This window comes from Caretta caretta, chromosome 1 (genome assembly GCF_965140235.1).
Source record: "Caretta caretta isolate rCarCar2 chromosome 1, rCarCar1.hap1, whole genome shotgun sequence".
Lineage (NCBI taxonomy): Eukaryota > Metazoa > Chordata > Testudines > Cheloniidae > Caretta > Caretta caretta.
Genome location: NC_134206.1, coordinates 165,666,804 through 165,679,474, shown reverse-complemented (window position 1 = coordinate 165,679,474; position 12,671 = coordinate 165,666,804). Strand labels below are relative to the sequence as shown.

The window sequence follows — 12,671 nt, the reverse complement described above, 5'->3', positions numbered from 1 at the left end:
CGGTAACATTTGGTTCACGTTTGAAAGTTTTCTTTGCATCCAGTCGATGCTTTTCTAAACGAATTAAAGCTTAAACCCTGGCGCCCAGAACAGTGGCTGGGGGTAAGGTGTACAGTATACCCTGTAATTTGAATCTTGCATCCACCCAGGACATTTACGTGCATTTTATACTCACACCCTATGTGCGCCTCACTTCTCTGACCCAGCCATACGTATACCATCTGCACAGTGTACATACACCACACACACGTGTACCTTATGCCAAACCCGCACGCCTACAACTACTACTCACTATGCACATCTTGTTAGTACCACACACCTATATCTCACACCAGTCATGTCCTGAGGTGGGAGCGACAACTCTTTTCTTTCATTGCAAAAAGTGTTCACAAAGGGGTCATTTAAAATATAAACAGAATGATTTTTTTTTTTTAATTTGCAATTTCAAACTGGAATCTATGTCTATACATTTACGCTTTTGACCTGCAGGGAGTGCTGCAGGACTGATGTCAACACTGGGAGGGAAAAAAAATCACTAAAAGTACCAAGATGCTGTTTTGCAACAATCCTGCATTTATCCGATATGTAAATAAAATGGTTGGCATAGCTGTATTTATCCGATGATGGGAGTCTGGCAAATTCCAAATGCTTCAAACAAGATGGGCGGCATGTGAGCCTAATCAAGCTTTAGAAAAAAGGAAGGTCTCCTACCTCATCAAGCACCAAGGGAAACAGGCTGTACTTAAAGGTAGAGGGGAAAATGGTCTACCAGATATTAAAACAGGAGGGTATACACTTGTGTTCTTATATTATACTACCACAAATATTGTGTAAGTACTGGCTAAGTAGAAGCTGTTTACTACTCCTTTTGCTTGTCATATACGTAATGGTACTCAAAGGGAGAATCTGGGTGCCACTTTTCACCAGCACAAGCTATTTTCATCTGCTCCTGTTACACTTCTGCAGTTCTCTGTCTGACTTTAGACTATATTTCCAAACTGCACCAAGTTTTTCCATTCCAGTGAAAAGTCCAACCCACACTAATATTAATGATGATCTCTTTAAAAATATTAGGAAGACAGCTCACTCTTGCCCAAGGAAAAATGTGTATATAAGAGTAATACAGAGGAAAGAAAGATTTATTTGAAGATATATCAAAGCTATTAATTACAGGCTATTTCCACAGTAACCTTCAGGTTTACTAGAATGGTATATGCTAAAAGAAGCAGAAATGTTATCTAAAGGGATAGAACAGAGAGGAGTCTTTCACACCTGGGCCTTGTCTACACAAGTGATTTTCCTGGCATTAGTTTAGCACTGGTGCCACTACACTGTGGAGTGAGCTAGTGCAGACCCAGTGCAGACATTTTTATCACCACGTCAAAAAACCTACAGCCATTCAGAGACTGAGGCCACAGAAACAGGTGGATTCAGCGCTCCTTTGGACAGACTAAAGCAAGTGTATAGTGCTGATCAAAGCTGCTACAGGAATATCCAAAGCAGATGCCATTCTGCCTACCAGGTCTTAAAAGGCCCTGCTGCCCCTCAGAGGAGAGGAGAAAGCAGTCAAGACAGCCTCATCAGGAGCTGTGGTATAAGTAGCAGCTTAGAAGCCAAACTGGTTCTTCCTCCAAGAAAGTGTCCAGATCCACATCAGGCAGCACTTCTGACTTAGCAGACTAGACAAGGCTGAAAAATCCCTTTAGGAGCCTTCATCTTCTTTAGTGGAAGAGACTTTCAAGGGAGGACAACAGGAGCTGCTGGGTGCTCAACACTTTTGAGAATCAGGTCTCTTTATTCAGATGCTTAAATAGGGATTTAGGAGCCTAGCTTTAGGCTCGTATTTTTGGAACTCTTGGCATAATAGCTACACTAATAGCTTTAGACTAATTTTAGGTTCTATACAAATATATCTAAGCTAACACTCCATATAGAAAGAGAATGAATTAATTTCATAACTGCTCATGTTGATGGAGGTGCTAAGGCAAAGGTGGGCAAACTATAGCCTGCGAGACTGTCCTGCCCAGCCCTTGAGCTCCCGGCCGGGTCGGCCTAGGCCCCAGCTCCTCCCCTGCAGCCTCAGCTGGCCGGGCTGCCAGCGCTCTGGGTGGCGGGGCTGCGAGCTCCTGTCAGGCAGTGCAGTAGCGTGGCTGGCTCCGGCCAGGCAGCACAACTGCCAGACATGCTGCTCTGAGCAGGATGGTAAGGGGGTGGGGAGGTTGGATAAGGGGCAGGAGGAGGTTGGATGGGGGAAAGGTTTGGGGGTGGCAGTCAGGGGACATGGGGGGGGGCTGGATAGGAGGTAGGGTGCCCAGGGGGCAGTTAGAGGTGGGGGGGGTCCCAGAAGGGGACAGTCAGGGGCCAAGGAGCAAGGGGTGTGTGGATGGGGGGGGGGTTCTGAGGGAGGCAGTCAGGGGGTGAGAAGTGGGAGGGGGCAGGCTGTTTGGGGAGGCACAGCCTTCCCTACCTGGCCCTCCATACAGTTTTGGAACGCTGATGTGGCCCTCAGGCCAAAAAGTTTGCCCCTGCCTGAGCTAAGGGATAGTTAAAAGGGGTGGGGCATTTATATCAGCAGTTTATTGTACTTAGGGTTTGAGGGACATGCACATACTCCCTCACAGTCACTTACTGCTTTAAAAGTCTCCAAGGACATATGTGTTGGCATGCCACTCCTAGACTGTGGGTCTGTGGAGGAAATGTCAAGAAGGAGACTCTTCTGTCATCCAATGGACCTAGTTCATTCAAATTCACCAAAACAATTTGCAAAATGCTTCCCCCCAGCCCAATGTATGAGACCAACAGCTAAAATGTACAGAGTACAGTAAAAACAAACAAACCAAACAGACTGATAGTTCTAGGAACTAGAAGTCTCTCAATTCTTTTTTTCCCCCTTTGCAATTTTATTGTTACTTTTCTAGTTTTGTTAAACTGAATCCAGTTTTGTCATTACATTTTTATTTCCATTCCCTCTGTTCTCGCTCCTTTTATGTTTAGGCATTGAAACTGAAATGAAAGTGGCAGGAGAATAAATAAAATACACTACTGGATGTATCCTGGGTTCAAGACTGATTTCAAATGAGAGAGATCAATGCCTTAATGTAATTTTACATGTGTATGTTCTGTATGAACCAGCACCTGTTCTCAAGCTTGCATTGCATCATAAATGGAAACATTTTATTTTTTTCATACTTATAATCTGCATTATAGGATTTACTGAGGACATGTGATAATCCCAGGGAGGAGAAAAACTGACATACTGTTACAGTCAAGAGAAAAGGTGGGTGAAGTAATAACTTTTATTGAACCAAATTCTGTTGGTGAGAGAAATAAACTTTTAAGCTTACACAGAGCTCTTCTTCAGGTCTGGGTAAAAAAAACAAAAACAAAATAATTCCCAAATTTGAAGCAGAGCTCTGTGTAAGCTTGAAAACTTGTTTCTTTTGCCAACGGAAGTTAGCCCAATAAAAGGTATTACCTCACCCACCTTGTCTCCAATATCCTGGGACGAACGCAGCTACAACACTGCATATACTGTTACTCAAGATTAAATCTAACAATGTAATACCTAGATTTCAAAGGGCTAGTGCTCACAGTTTGAACCATCCCCTCCAACAGTGATATTTAAATTAATAGAACAGTTGGTGCTTCAGATCTCAAGCAGTAACAAGCAAGGAAGCTGTAGGCCTCACTGAAAGAACTGTAGGTTTTTTCCTGGAGGATGGATGCTGATGTGCGTGGTAGTGGAAAGGAGAACGGTGTTGGACAAGCTGATCTCATCAACATTAGCGTATGACTAGTTAAGATTAAAGAGCAAAAGTGAAAGGGTGTAAAGGAAAGAACACAAAAGGTGTTTTAGGAATGATGTCAAAGATGGAAATCCAGTTTACATTTCCTACTCTTTAGCCATATAAAAAGGAACAAGTCTATGTGCAATAAAGAAAAGGAGTACTTGTGGCACCTTAGAGACTAACCAATTTATTTGAGCATGAGCTTTCGTGAGCTACAGCTCACTTCATCGGATGCATACCGTGGAAACTGCAGCAGACATTATATACACACAGCGATCATGAAACAATACCTCCTCCCACCCCACTGTCCTGCTGGTAATAGCTTATCTAAAGTGATCATCAAGTTGGGCCATTCCTTTTCTTTTTGCGAATACAGACTAACACGGCTGTTACTCTGAAACCTGTCAATGTGCAATAAAGTGCATTGAACATAAACATGAATTGAACACTAAAGCAAAAGACTGACCTCATATCTGTGTAATCTTTCATTCACATTTATCTATCTTAATTTTATAGCTAAATAAAAGTATGATGTTATGGTCATAAAACAGTAATTCAAATCTTAAAAGGGACAAGATTAACTTGAAAACAAATCAGTTTGAAAAAAAACGTTACAAGTTGTGCCTGCCCCTAGAATCCCTCCACCAATTCTTCTAGTTTTACTACTACATTTTCCTATTTAATATTTTTCTCTTCCCTGTTTAAAAAGAGTATGTCAAAGACTGAAGCAGACTATTCAGGTGCTAGCAAATGCAAAAAGTAAAACTGAACAAACAGAAAAAATATTTTTTCTTGAACTCCAAAATAATCTTAGATGTTACTTATAACAGTAATAGGAGTGAAAAAAATCAGACAGATGTGATTTTTAAGTTAATGGTATCTCTTTAGAGTTGTTGATGGAATCATTCTATTAGATTTGATACAGAGAAACTGAAAGTCTCAGTACCAAAACATTCACAGCCCAGACACTATCTTCAGACACTAGTTACAGAACTATTTGAAGTTGCACACCAATTTACTTATCAAATATATTACATATCTGTCTTGCAGTCTTAGAAACAAGGAAATTGTGCTTCAGAATTGGATGACTTGTCTTTTTCTTGCTTGATTCTTCTGAACTATTTCCATAGAAACCTTGGCTTCATACAATGGGACTGGTTCATCCAACTGAGGCCTAAAAGGGAGCAATCTGTCAGAAGTGTTTGGTGTGCATGCTCAGATCAATAAGAAACATTCCAATACTATTGCTGTAGACTTTACATTTTACAACGTCAACTTTACTCCTTAAGCAAAATGAAAATGTTATAGCTCTGCTAGGATCCCTGGAAGAACTGCAGAGCTGTAAAGCAAACAGGAAACAAGTTTAATTCAAGATAGCCTGAATTTCTTTTTGGCAGGGGGACGGGCTACTCTTCCCACTCTCTGTGTAAGCAGTGAGGGATCTCCCTTTCCCCCCCCCACTTATGGCAGTCTCAAATTCTATTAACGCCATCATTCTTCTGACAGAGGAAGCCCAGAAAGATCTCCATTTAGAGCCAGCAATACTCTTCATTCAGGTACTGTTGAGCACCACAAGGTATTCTCTCCCCACAAGGAAAGAATGTGCTGCCTCTGTTGGATTTCCAGACAGTGCTGATCCAGGGAGAGAAAAAACAAGAATTGGACCCAAGTTTTCCATGTGGTAATGCAGCAGGCTAGCCACACGTATAGACCATAAACAGCTTCATATAACTTATTCAGTAAAATTTCTCACAATGTAGTTCTTTGAGTTGACAGTACAGGTGGCAAGAGTTTTCTGAAGAATAGTTATTTCTCAGGTTAAAAACTCAGTATTAATCAATCAGAGTTTGTTTTCACTATGGTACTTCTGTCTTACCTGAAAATACTATTTGATAACTTTTCCATTACATCTTCTAAGATACGTATCTGAGAGGGCTGTTAAGGTGGTAATATATACACAAAAGACTGATCTTTAAGTCCACAGTTCTGCAGTTAGATTTGCCTGGGGTAGATCCAGACATCTGTGCAGAGCTCCCAGGGTCAGGGATTAGATGAGATGATTTAAAGACTGAAAATAAAGTTAATCTGAGGTCCACGTTTGATTATGTGTTACAAATTATGCTTCCTAAAACAAAATAAAGAAGGCAGGTAGACGAATGTATCCTCTAACAAATACAACAGGATTTGATCTGCCACAGTACCTAGGAGTTCTAGTGCTGTATCATAACAATTTTAAAAATAAAACTGTTAAGTTTTACATTGTAACTAGTGCTTTAGCACCATACAGATAATGTCCATCATTAAACAGAGCATGGCACTCTTTGGAGAATAGGTATGACAGGTTTTGGTATGAGTAATCTGTATGAATGATGGATAGCTATTTGTCTGAGGTAAAAATCAAGACAAGTCTGGGAGCAGAAGAACATGTGAAGCAGAACATATGGATTTACTAAATTCTCAAGGACATGCACAGTGTATAAATGCTGTGCACATTTTCAAGAAATCTATTTTATTTGAACTAATCAGCAATACTCATTACAATGGGAAAAAGAGGGTTTTACTAAGACTGTCTACTTTACAGACCTTACAGTGGCACAGCTGTCCTGCTGCAGTTGGGCCACTGTAAGATCTCCCATGTAGCTGCTCTATGCCGATGGGAGAGAGCTCTCGCTGGCATAATTAAACCATCCCCAATGAGCGGCGGTAGCTATGTCAGTGGGAGAGTGTCTCCTGCTGACACAGTGCTGTCTGGACTGGTGCATTTGTAAGTAAAACTTATGTCAGTCGGGGGGTGTTTTTTCCCATACTCCTGAGTGACAAAAGTTTTACCGACCAAAGTGCTAGCAGAGTCATAGTGGTAGTCTTCAGTATTTTTGTCAGTCACCAGAAAACGTAACTTGGATTCATTCAATTTTAAGAGTAATCAATTTAGTATTCAAAATGTAAGCCATTTCAACCTGATCTTCATGTGATCTCTTCTGATTTTTTTTTCCTGCAGTATGTTTACAGTGCCCAGATCACATACATATGTTCAATGTTTCTATATAACAATTCAAGGTAATGCTGTTATTCTGTTTGAACAACCTGTGGTAAATAAAGTATGCTCCTTGATTATAGGAAAACCTAAAAGCTGACAAAATAAATCCTGTTTGTTTAGTTAGTTTAAGAGCTAAGAACACAAACTGTATTTCTCAGAATTATTAGTCATTTTTAAATCAGGAAAATTAATCGAGCTACACTGAAGTGAAATGTCAACAAATAACTTTTAAAAAGAATATTCATGATTACTTGCTTCCCCACCCCACACATCAATGTTCATGTAGATAAGCCTTTTGGTGTGCTTAATTTTGGTTAAACTATTGTGCAATTTAGTTGGGGGGAGGGGGACTTCCTTTGCCCCAAGAGTCTCAATGTAGTTAACTCCCTTTTAGAATGCAGGAACTTAATCCTTACATTCCTGTTCTGCTGAACTGCAAAAAATGATTCAGCAGATCTCATGATCTGCAGCGCTGTGCAGAAGCAAGGAGGGACCTTAAAAGCATCATTAAATTTGCAACAAAAGGTATAGATATTGTTTTTTATATAAAGAGCCACTCATCTCTCCAGCAGCGTGCGCACACACACACAGCTCAACAGAATGTAGGTACACAGAATTTGCAAATAGGGTACAATTTCTTAAAGTACAGTTCTTATGAAGACAAAATTATAATAATGAGGTATTAAATATTTCAGTTTAGTCATTAGAATGCAACAGTTAAGATCTGTAGATGAAAAAAGTAATGCCTAGAAGCATGGAGAACAAGTACCATATATACTCTATCATAAGCCGGTTTGTTTTTAAGCCCCCCCCAAGATGGATAAGTAAAAATAGAAAAGTTTTAGGACCCATTCATAAGCCGACCCTATAATTCAGGGGTCGGCAAACTTTGGCTCCCAGGTCATCAGGATAAGTTGCTGGCGGGCTGAGATGGTTTGTTTACCTTGAGCGTCCACAGGCACGGAGGTAAACCTAAGTAAACAAAGCGTCAGCTGCTTACCCTAACAGGCCGGGACAGCAACTGGTGGGGGAATTTTTTGCGGGGCGGGGGATGAGAAGCTGGGGGTCAGGGGAGTAACCCACATGACTCCACCCCTAGCCCAGGACCCCCCCATCCCTTCCCACCTTATCTGGGGAGGGCCAGGGAAGGATGTCTCTGGCCTGGCCGGAGCTGCTCCGGCAGGTTGGCAGCGCAGCCACAGCCTGCTCTGGTGGGCCAGACCGGGCAGCATGGCCGCAGCATGTTCCAGCGGGCTGGGCCAGGTGGCACAGCTGCAGTGTGCTCCAGTGGGCCGGGCGGCACGGCCACAGCCTGCCAGCCCTAGAGCTGCAGCTGCTGCAGAAGCTGGGGGGGGAGAGCAGCATGGCCAGAAGCAGAACGACTCTGGCCCCGCCTTTTCCCTTCTGGCTCTGCTGCCTCTCCTTGCTTCCTCTGTTGGGGAGAGGGGCTGTGTCCCACCTCTCCCTCTCTATACCCATTCATAAGCCTACCTCCTTCTCTGATGCTTCCCTTTTTTACTAAAAAAATTCGGCTTATGAACAAGTATATACGGTAAACCTTACTATCTAAAAGCATAGACAAGATTTGATTTAAGGTGCCAGATTCTCAGCTGGTGTAATTCAACACAACTACATTGCCTTCTATGGGGTTATGCTGATTTACACTGGTTGAGGATCTGGGCCCTAATATTTTACTTTCTTCAAAATATTTGTTTTAGTTTTCTGTTCTGTTTTTCCCAAAGTACAGTAACTCCTCACTTAATGTTGTCTCAGTTCGTGTTGTTTCGTTGTTACATCACTGATCTATTATAGAACATACTTGTTTAAAGTTGGGCAATGTTTGCTCATAACATTGTTTGGCTGCTGCCTGCTGGCGGGTGGGGGCTTGGAACCAGGGTGGACTTGCGCCCCCCCCCCCATCAGTTCTCCATCACCACCCCTAGTAGTTCCCACCTGCCGGCAGGCCCCACAAATCAACAAATCTCCCCACCTTCTCCGCGCCTCCCACCTGCAGCAATCAGCTGTTTCAGTGTTCAGGAGGCTCTGATGGGCAGGAAGGAGAGGGGAGGAGCGAGGACACAGCATGCTCAGGGGGAGGGGTGGAGTGGGGGGCAGGCGTGGGGCAGAACCAGGGGTTGAGCACCCCCTGGCACTTTGGAAAGTCAGCGCCTCTGCAGCTGTGCATGCACTGTCTGGAGAAGGGAGTGGTGCGCTCTAGTGGGATAGCGTGGGTTCATCATCACATTCAGTTTCCACAGAGAAGTGTTTGCAGCCACTGCCGTGTGTCTATTGTGTCTCCTCCCTCGGTGCCGACTCTTAGAGTATGAGGCTACATTAACAATAACGTGTTAACCCTTGAGGGCTCAGCTGAGTGCTAGTTTATCATTTAGCAGCAAGGCATTCCCTGGGAACTATCCCAATTGATATCAACATGGTTGCTTTAGGAGAAGCTCATTAGCAGGTCCCCAGACAATCCCCTGATTAGAAGTTGTTTAAAACGTGTGTGTGTGCGCGAGAGAGATTGAGCTATATGTCTTGTCTGGTGAAAAAATTTTCCCTGGAACCTAGCCCCCACACTTACATTAATTCTTATGAAAAACTGGATTCGCTTAACAGTTTCTCTGAAAGTCGCATTTTTCAAGAACATAACTACACCTCTACCCTCATATAACGTGGTCCACGGGAGACGAAAAAAAATCTCATCGCATTATAGGTGAGACCACGTTATATTGAACTTGCTTTGGCTCCCCTGTTCCTTGTTCTGACTACTCCCTCCAGAGACCCCTGTCCCTAATCACCCCCAGGACCCACCCCCTACCCAACCCCCCTGCTACCTGTCCCCTGACTGCTCCAACCCCTTTCCACACACCCTGCCCCGACAGGCACTCACCAGCAGTGGCAGGAAGCGGAGCAACGCGGCCCCAACCTGTTCCACTCCACCAGCTCCCAGCCGCGGTGCTCTGCTTCCTGCAGCTGGTGTGTGCGGGGAGGTGGGGAAAGGACGCCCTCTGCACTCACCGGTGGCAGGAAGTGGAGTGAAGCGGCCCCAGCCCACTCAGCTTTCCTTGCCCCGGCCCCAGCCATGTCGCTGTGGGTGGGGGTTGGGGAAAAGGTCCTGCACTCACCTGTGGTGGGAAGCGGAGCGTCGCGTCTAGAAGCTGGTGGAGTGGAGTGGGCTGGGGCCGGGCTGCTCTGCTTCTGCCACTGCGGGTGAGTGTTGGGGGGATCCCTTCCCCCAAGTGACACGGATGGGGCTGGGGCAAGGGAAGCAGAGCGGGCTGCTCCCGGCCCCCCACTAATCCCCTGGGCCACTCAGACTGCAGGGCCCCTAAAAGTGCCCTGCCATAGCTCCTGCCTCCCAGACCCTGGAGGGGGTGTGGGGGGGAAGGCCCTGACCGCCCCCAAGACCCTCTGCCCTTATCCAACCCCTCGGCTCCGGCCCGGCACCCTTAACACGCTGCTCAGAGCAGTGTGTCAGAGCTTTACCGTGTTGTATGCGAACCCGTGTTATATTGGGTCACGTTATATCAGGGTAGAGGTGTATAACATTAAGCAAGGAGATAGTGTATACACTTAGAGGGAATCTACATAAAAAGTGTGGTCAAAGCAATATATATATATGAATATGAAAGTGATATTCCAAACAATGGTTAGGATGTTTCTGAAGTAGTAAAACATTTAACCACATGGTTAAAATTTAGCATATGCTTAGGTGCCTTGTTAGATCAGAGAATATACTAGTAGTTCTCATAATTTTTCCCTCAGGCAGATTACTAGTTAGTGTCTAAAATCACCATTAAAAGGATATAAAGATACTTCCCTTGTTGCACATTTGACAAATTCCATACTTCATCATTCAGAAAAGAGACTGTGGCTCCCTTAAGGAACAAGCAGTGGCTATCTGGAGGGTCCAACTTAAACAAATTAATAGAAACATCAATACATTTTCTCACATGAAAATGGTATGAACCAATCAGATTAGTGGATGGTTGATTTATATTTACTGCTAAAAGATAAAAAACCCTTCCAAATCTATCAGAAATTAACTGATTCATAATAGTCACAACAGTGTAATTATTTTTTTAAAAAATGGTACTTTATGACTGGCAAATCAGTTCAATACTTTGAGCCAAACATGAATCCTTCAATAATGGTGTGTCCATGCTATTATAGTAATTTCTTTTCTACACCATCACGACTGCTCATACAAAATGACACTGATTTGTTATATGATAGAAATAAAGACATTTATTAATGTTGTTGCAGGATAAATACTTCCTGCTGCTTTGGAAATAATCAAGGTTTGTGTGTGCACAAACTGACTGATATTATTTTAGCAGTGGGAGACCATTCATCTGAGAGACCGTTCTAAAATACTTTGTGGTTAAGAGTAACTTGCAGTATTTTGTCCTTACCTGGAGGTTTTTCTCTGTGGTTACCCAGTGTCCTCCAGCACTAAGAAGTGTAATGATATCATGTTTGTGTGGCAGCAGTTGCTGTTTTAATGTTGACTCATCTTCTTTACTGTATAATCTCACTTAAAAAAACAAAAAAAGGAATACAAGTTATGTACAATGCCTAACAAAATAAATTTTATGTTCAGTTTCCGCTTTATCAGAAAAATATGTTTTGCATGTATAAGAAACAGAATCTCATGAAGATTTCTCACTGAAAAGCACCTGGTTTGTTCATTTTACATTTTCCTTATTCTTGTTTTTTAGTTCAGTCTTAAATTGACTCTAAATGTATTTTTAATGGGGTGAAAAACTGTTTTTGAGATACACAGTTTGCAAATCAGTGTTGTAGAATACAGACAAAAACAGATGCATGGCAGTGATTTAAATACAGCTGAAATGTTTTTAGTGAAATATATGCAAGAGCAGAACCTCTATGAAGCAATACCAGTAATATATATTCCTTTTAATAAATAAGAGCTCAGTGGAAGTCTTTCTAGAAAGTCCCACAAATGTTTTAAAATACCATTAAATAGTAAGAAAGTTTGTCAACTGTAAAGCAAGTAGTATTCTCAGCACAGGAGGTTTATTCACGTTCACTCTGGGCTTTCATTGCTCATGCAAGGTGCTAACTGACAGCATTGGAGATTTATGTCCTTACTTTATCCACTAAACAGCAAAAACAGTGGTAGTACAAATTTCCTCCATGCTGATTCCTTTTCAGTTATTTCAAACCATTAAAATAAAATTCATCTTCTAAATCCTGCCCGATATCTTTTTTTTTAATGATCAAAAAAGTCAGTTTTAGTCATTCAGCATCATATACTGTCCATGGGAAATAATTTGCAACATAACTGTCTATGGAGTTTTGTTTAAAGTAACAATTAGTAAAATGTTCACTTAACAACTATTACTAATCTGTATGACTGTGCAGTAGTATCAGATACTTCCATTAAAGGGTGACATGATCGCATACGCTTAAGGAGATCTGGCATTCTACCCAGCAGAGGCACAAGTACATTTGCACATTGTGGGAGAACAGACACACAATCGTTGTCTATTATGTAGGTGTGTTTTTAGTTGAAGTGTTTTGCAATTTGTCAAAAATAAAAATATTTAATACCACTCAGCAGAGCAATTCTGTAGCAGTTACAAACCTCCAGCATCTAGGACAATATCCACTCCCAGCCCGCCTGTTTCCTCCAAACAGCTTTCTGCCACATCAGTCTTACCATTTGAGACATCAATGACTCGAGCTAGACAGGACAGGAAGTTTGGTCAGTTACAGTAAGAATCTAGAATTTAAACCCAAAGCAGAACACGTGCAAATGGAGTTTCTATTCTTTAAAATGAGCTATGAACAAAATTGCAGCAAAGCAAAGAAATCCAGCA

General features: G+C 42.4%; 1 protein-coding gene across 9 annotated transcripts in view; it reads right to left on the bottom strand.

Moving 5' to 3' along the window:
* Nucleotides 1-3,959: 3,959 nt before the first annotated feature.
* CRYZL1 (crystallin zeta like 1) overlaps nt 3,960-12,671 on the bottom strand; it is a 31,521-nt gene continuing 22,809 nt past the window's right edge. For 6 of the 9 annotated variants that reach the window (XM_048867708.2, XM_048867688.2, XM_048867717.2 and 3 more), the window contains 5 exons: nt 12,437-12,535; nt 11,241-11,362; nt 10,634-10,739; nt 5,665-5,710; nt 3,960-4,962 (listed from right to left, as the gene is read on the bottom strand). In XM_048867708.2, coding sequence (XP_048723665.1) covers nt 4,863-4,962; nt 5,665-5,710; nt 10,634-10,739; nt 11,241-11,362; nt 12,437-12,535 — 473 coding nt within the window. In that variant the 3' untranslated portion in view covers nt 3,960-4,862. Of the gene's footprint in view, nt 4,963-5,664; nt 5,715-10,633; nt 10,740-11,240; nt 11,363-12,436; nt 12,536-12,671 lie in introns of all 9 variants that reach the window. The other 3 variants (XM_075132996.1, XR_012670208.1, XR_012670209.1) reach the window with 3 other exon arrangements.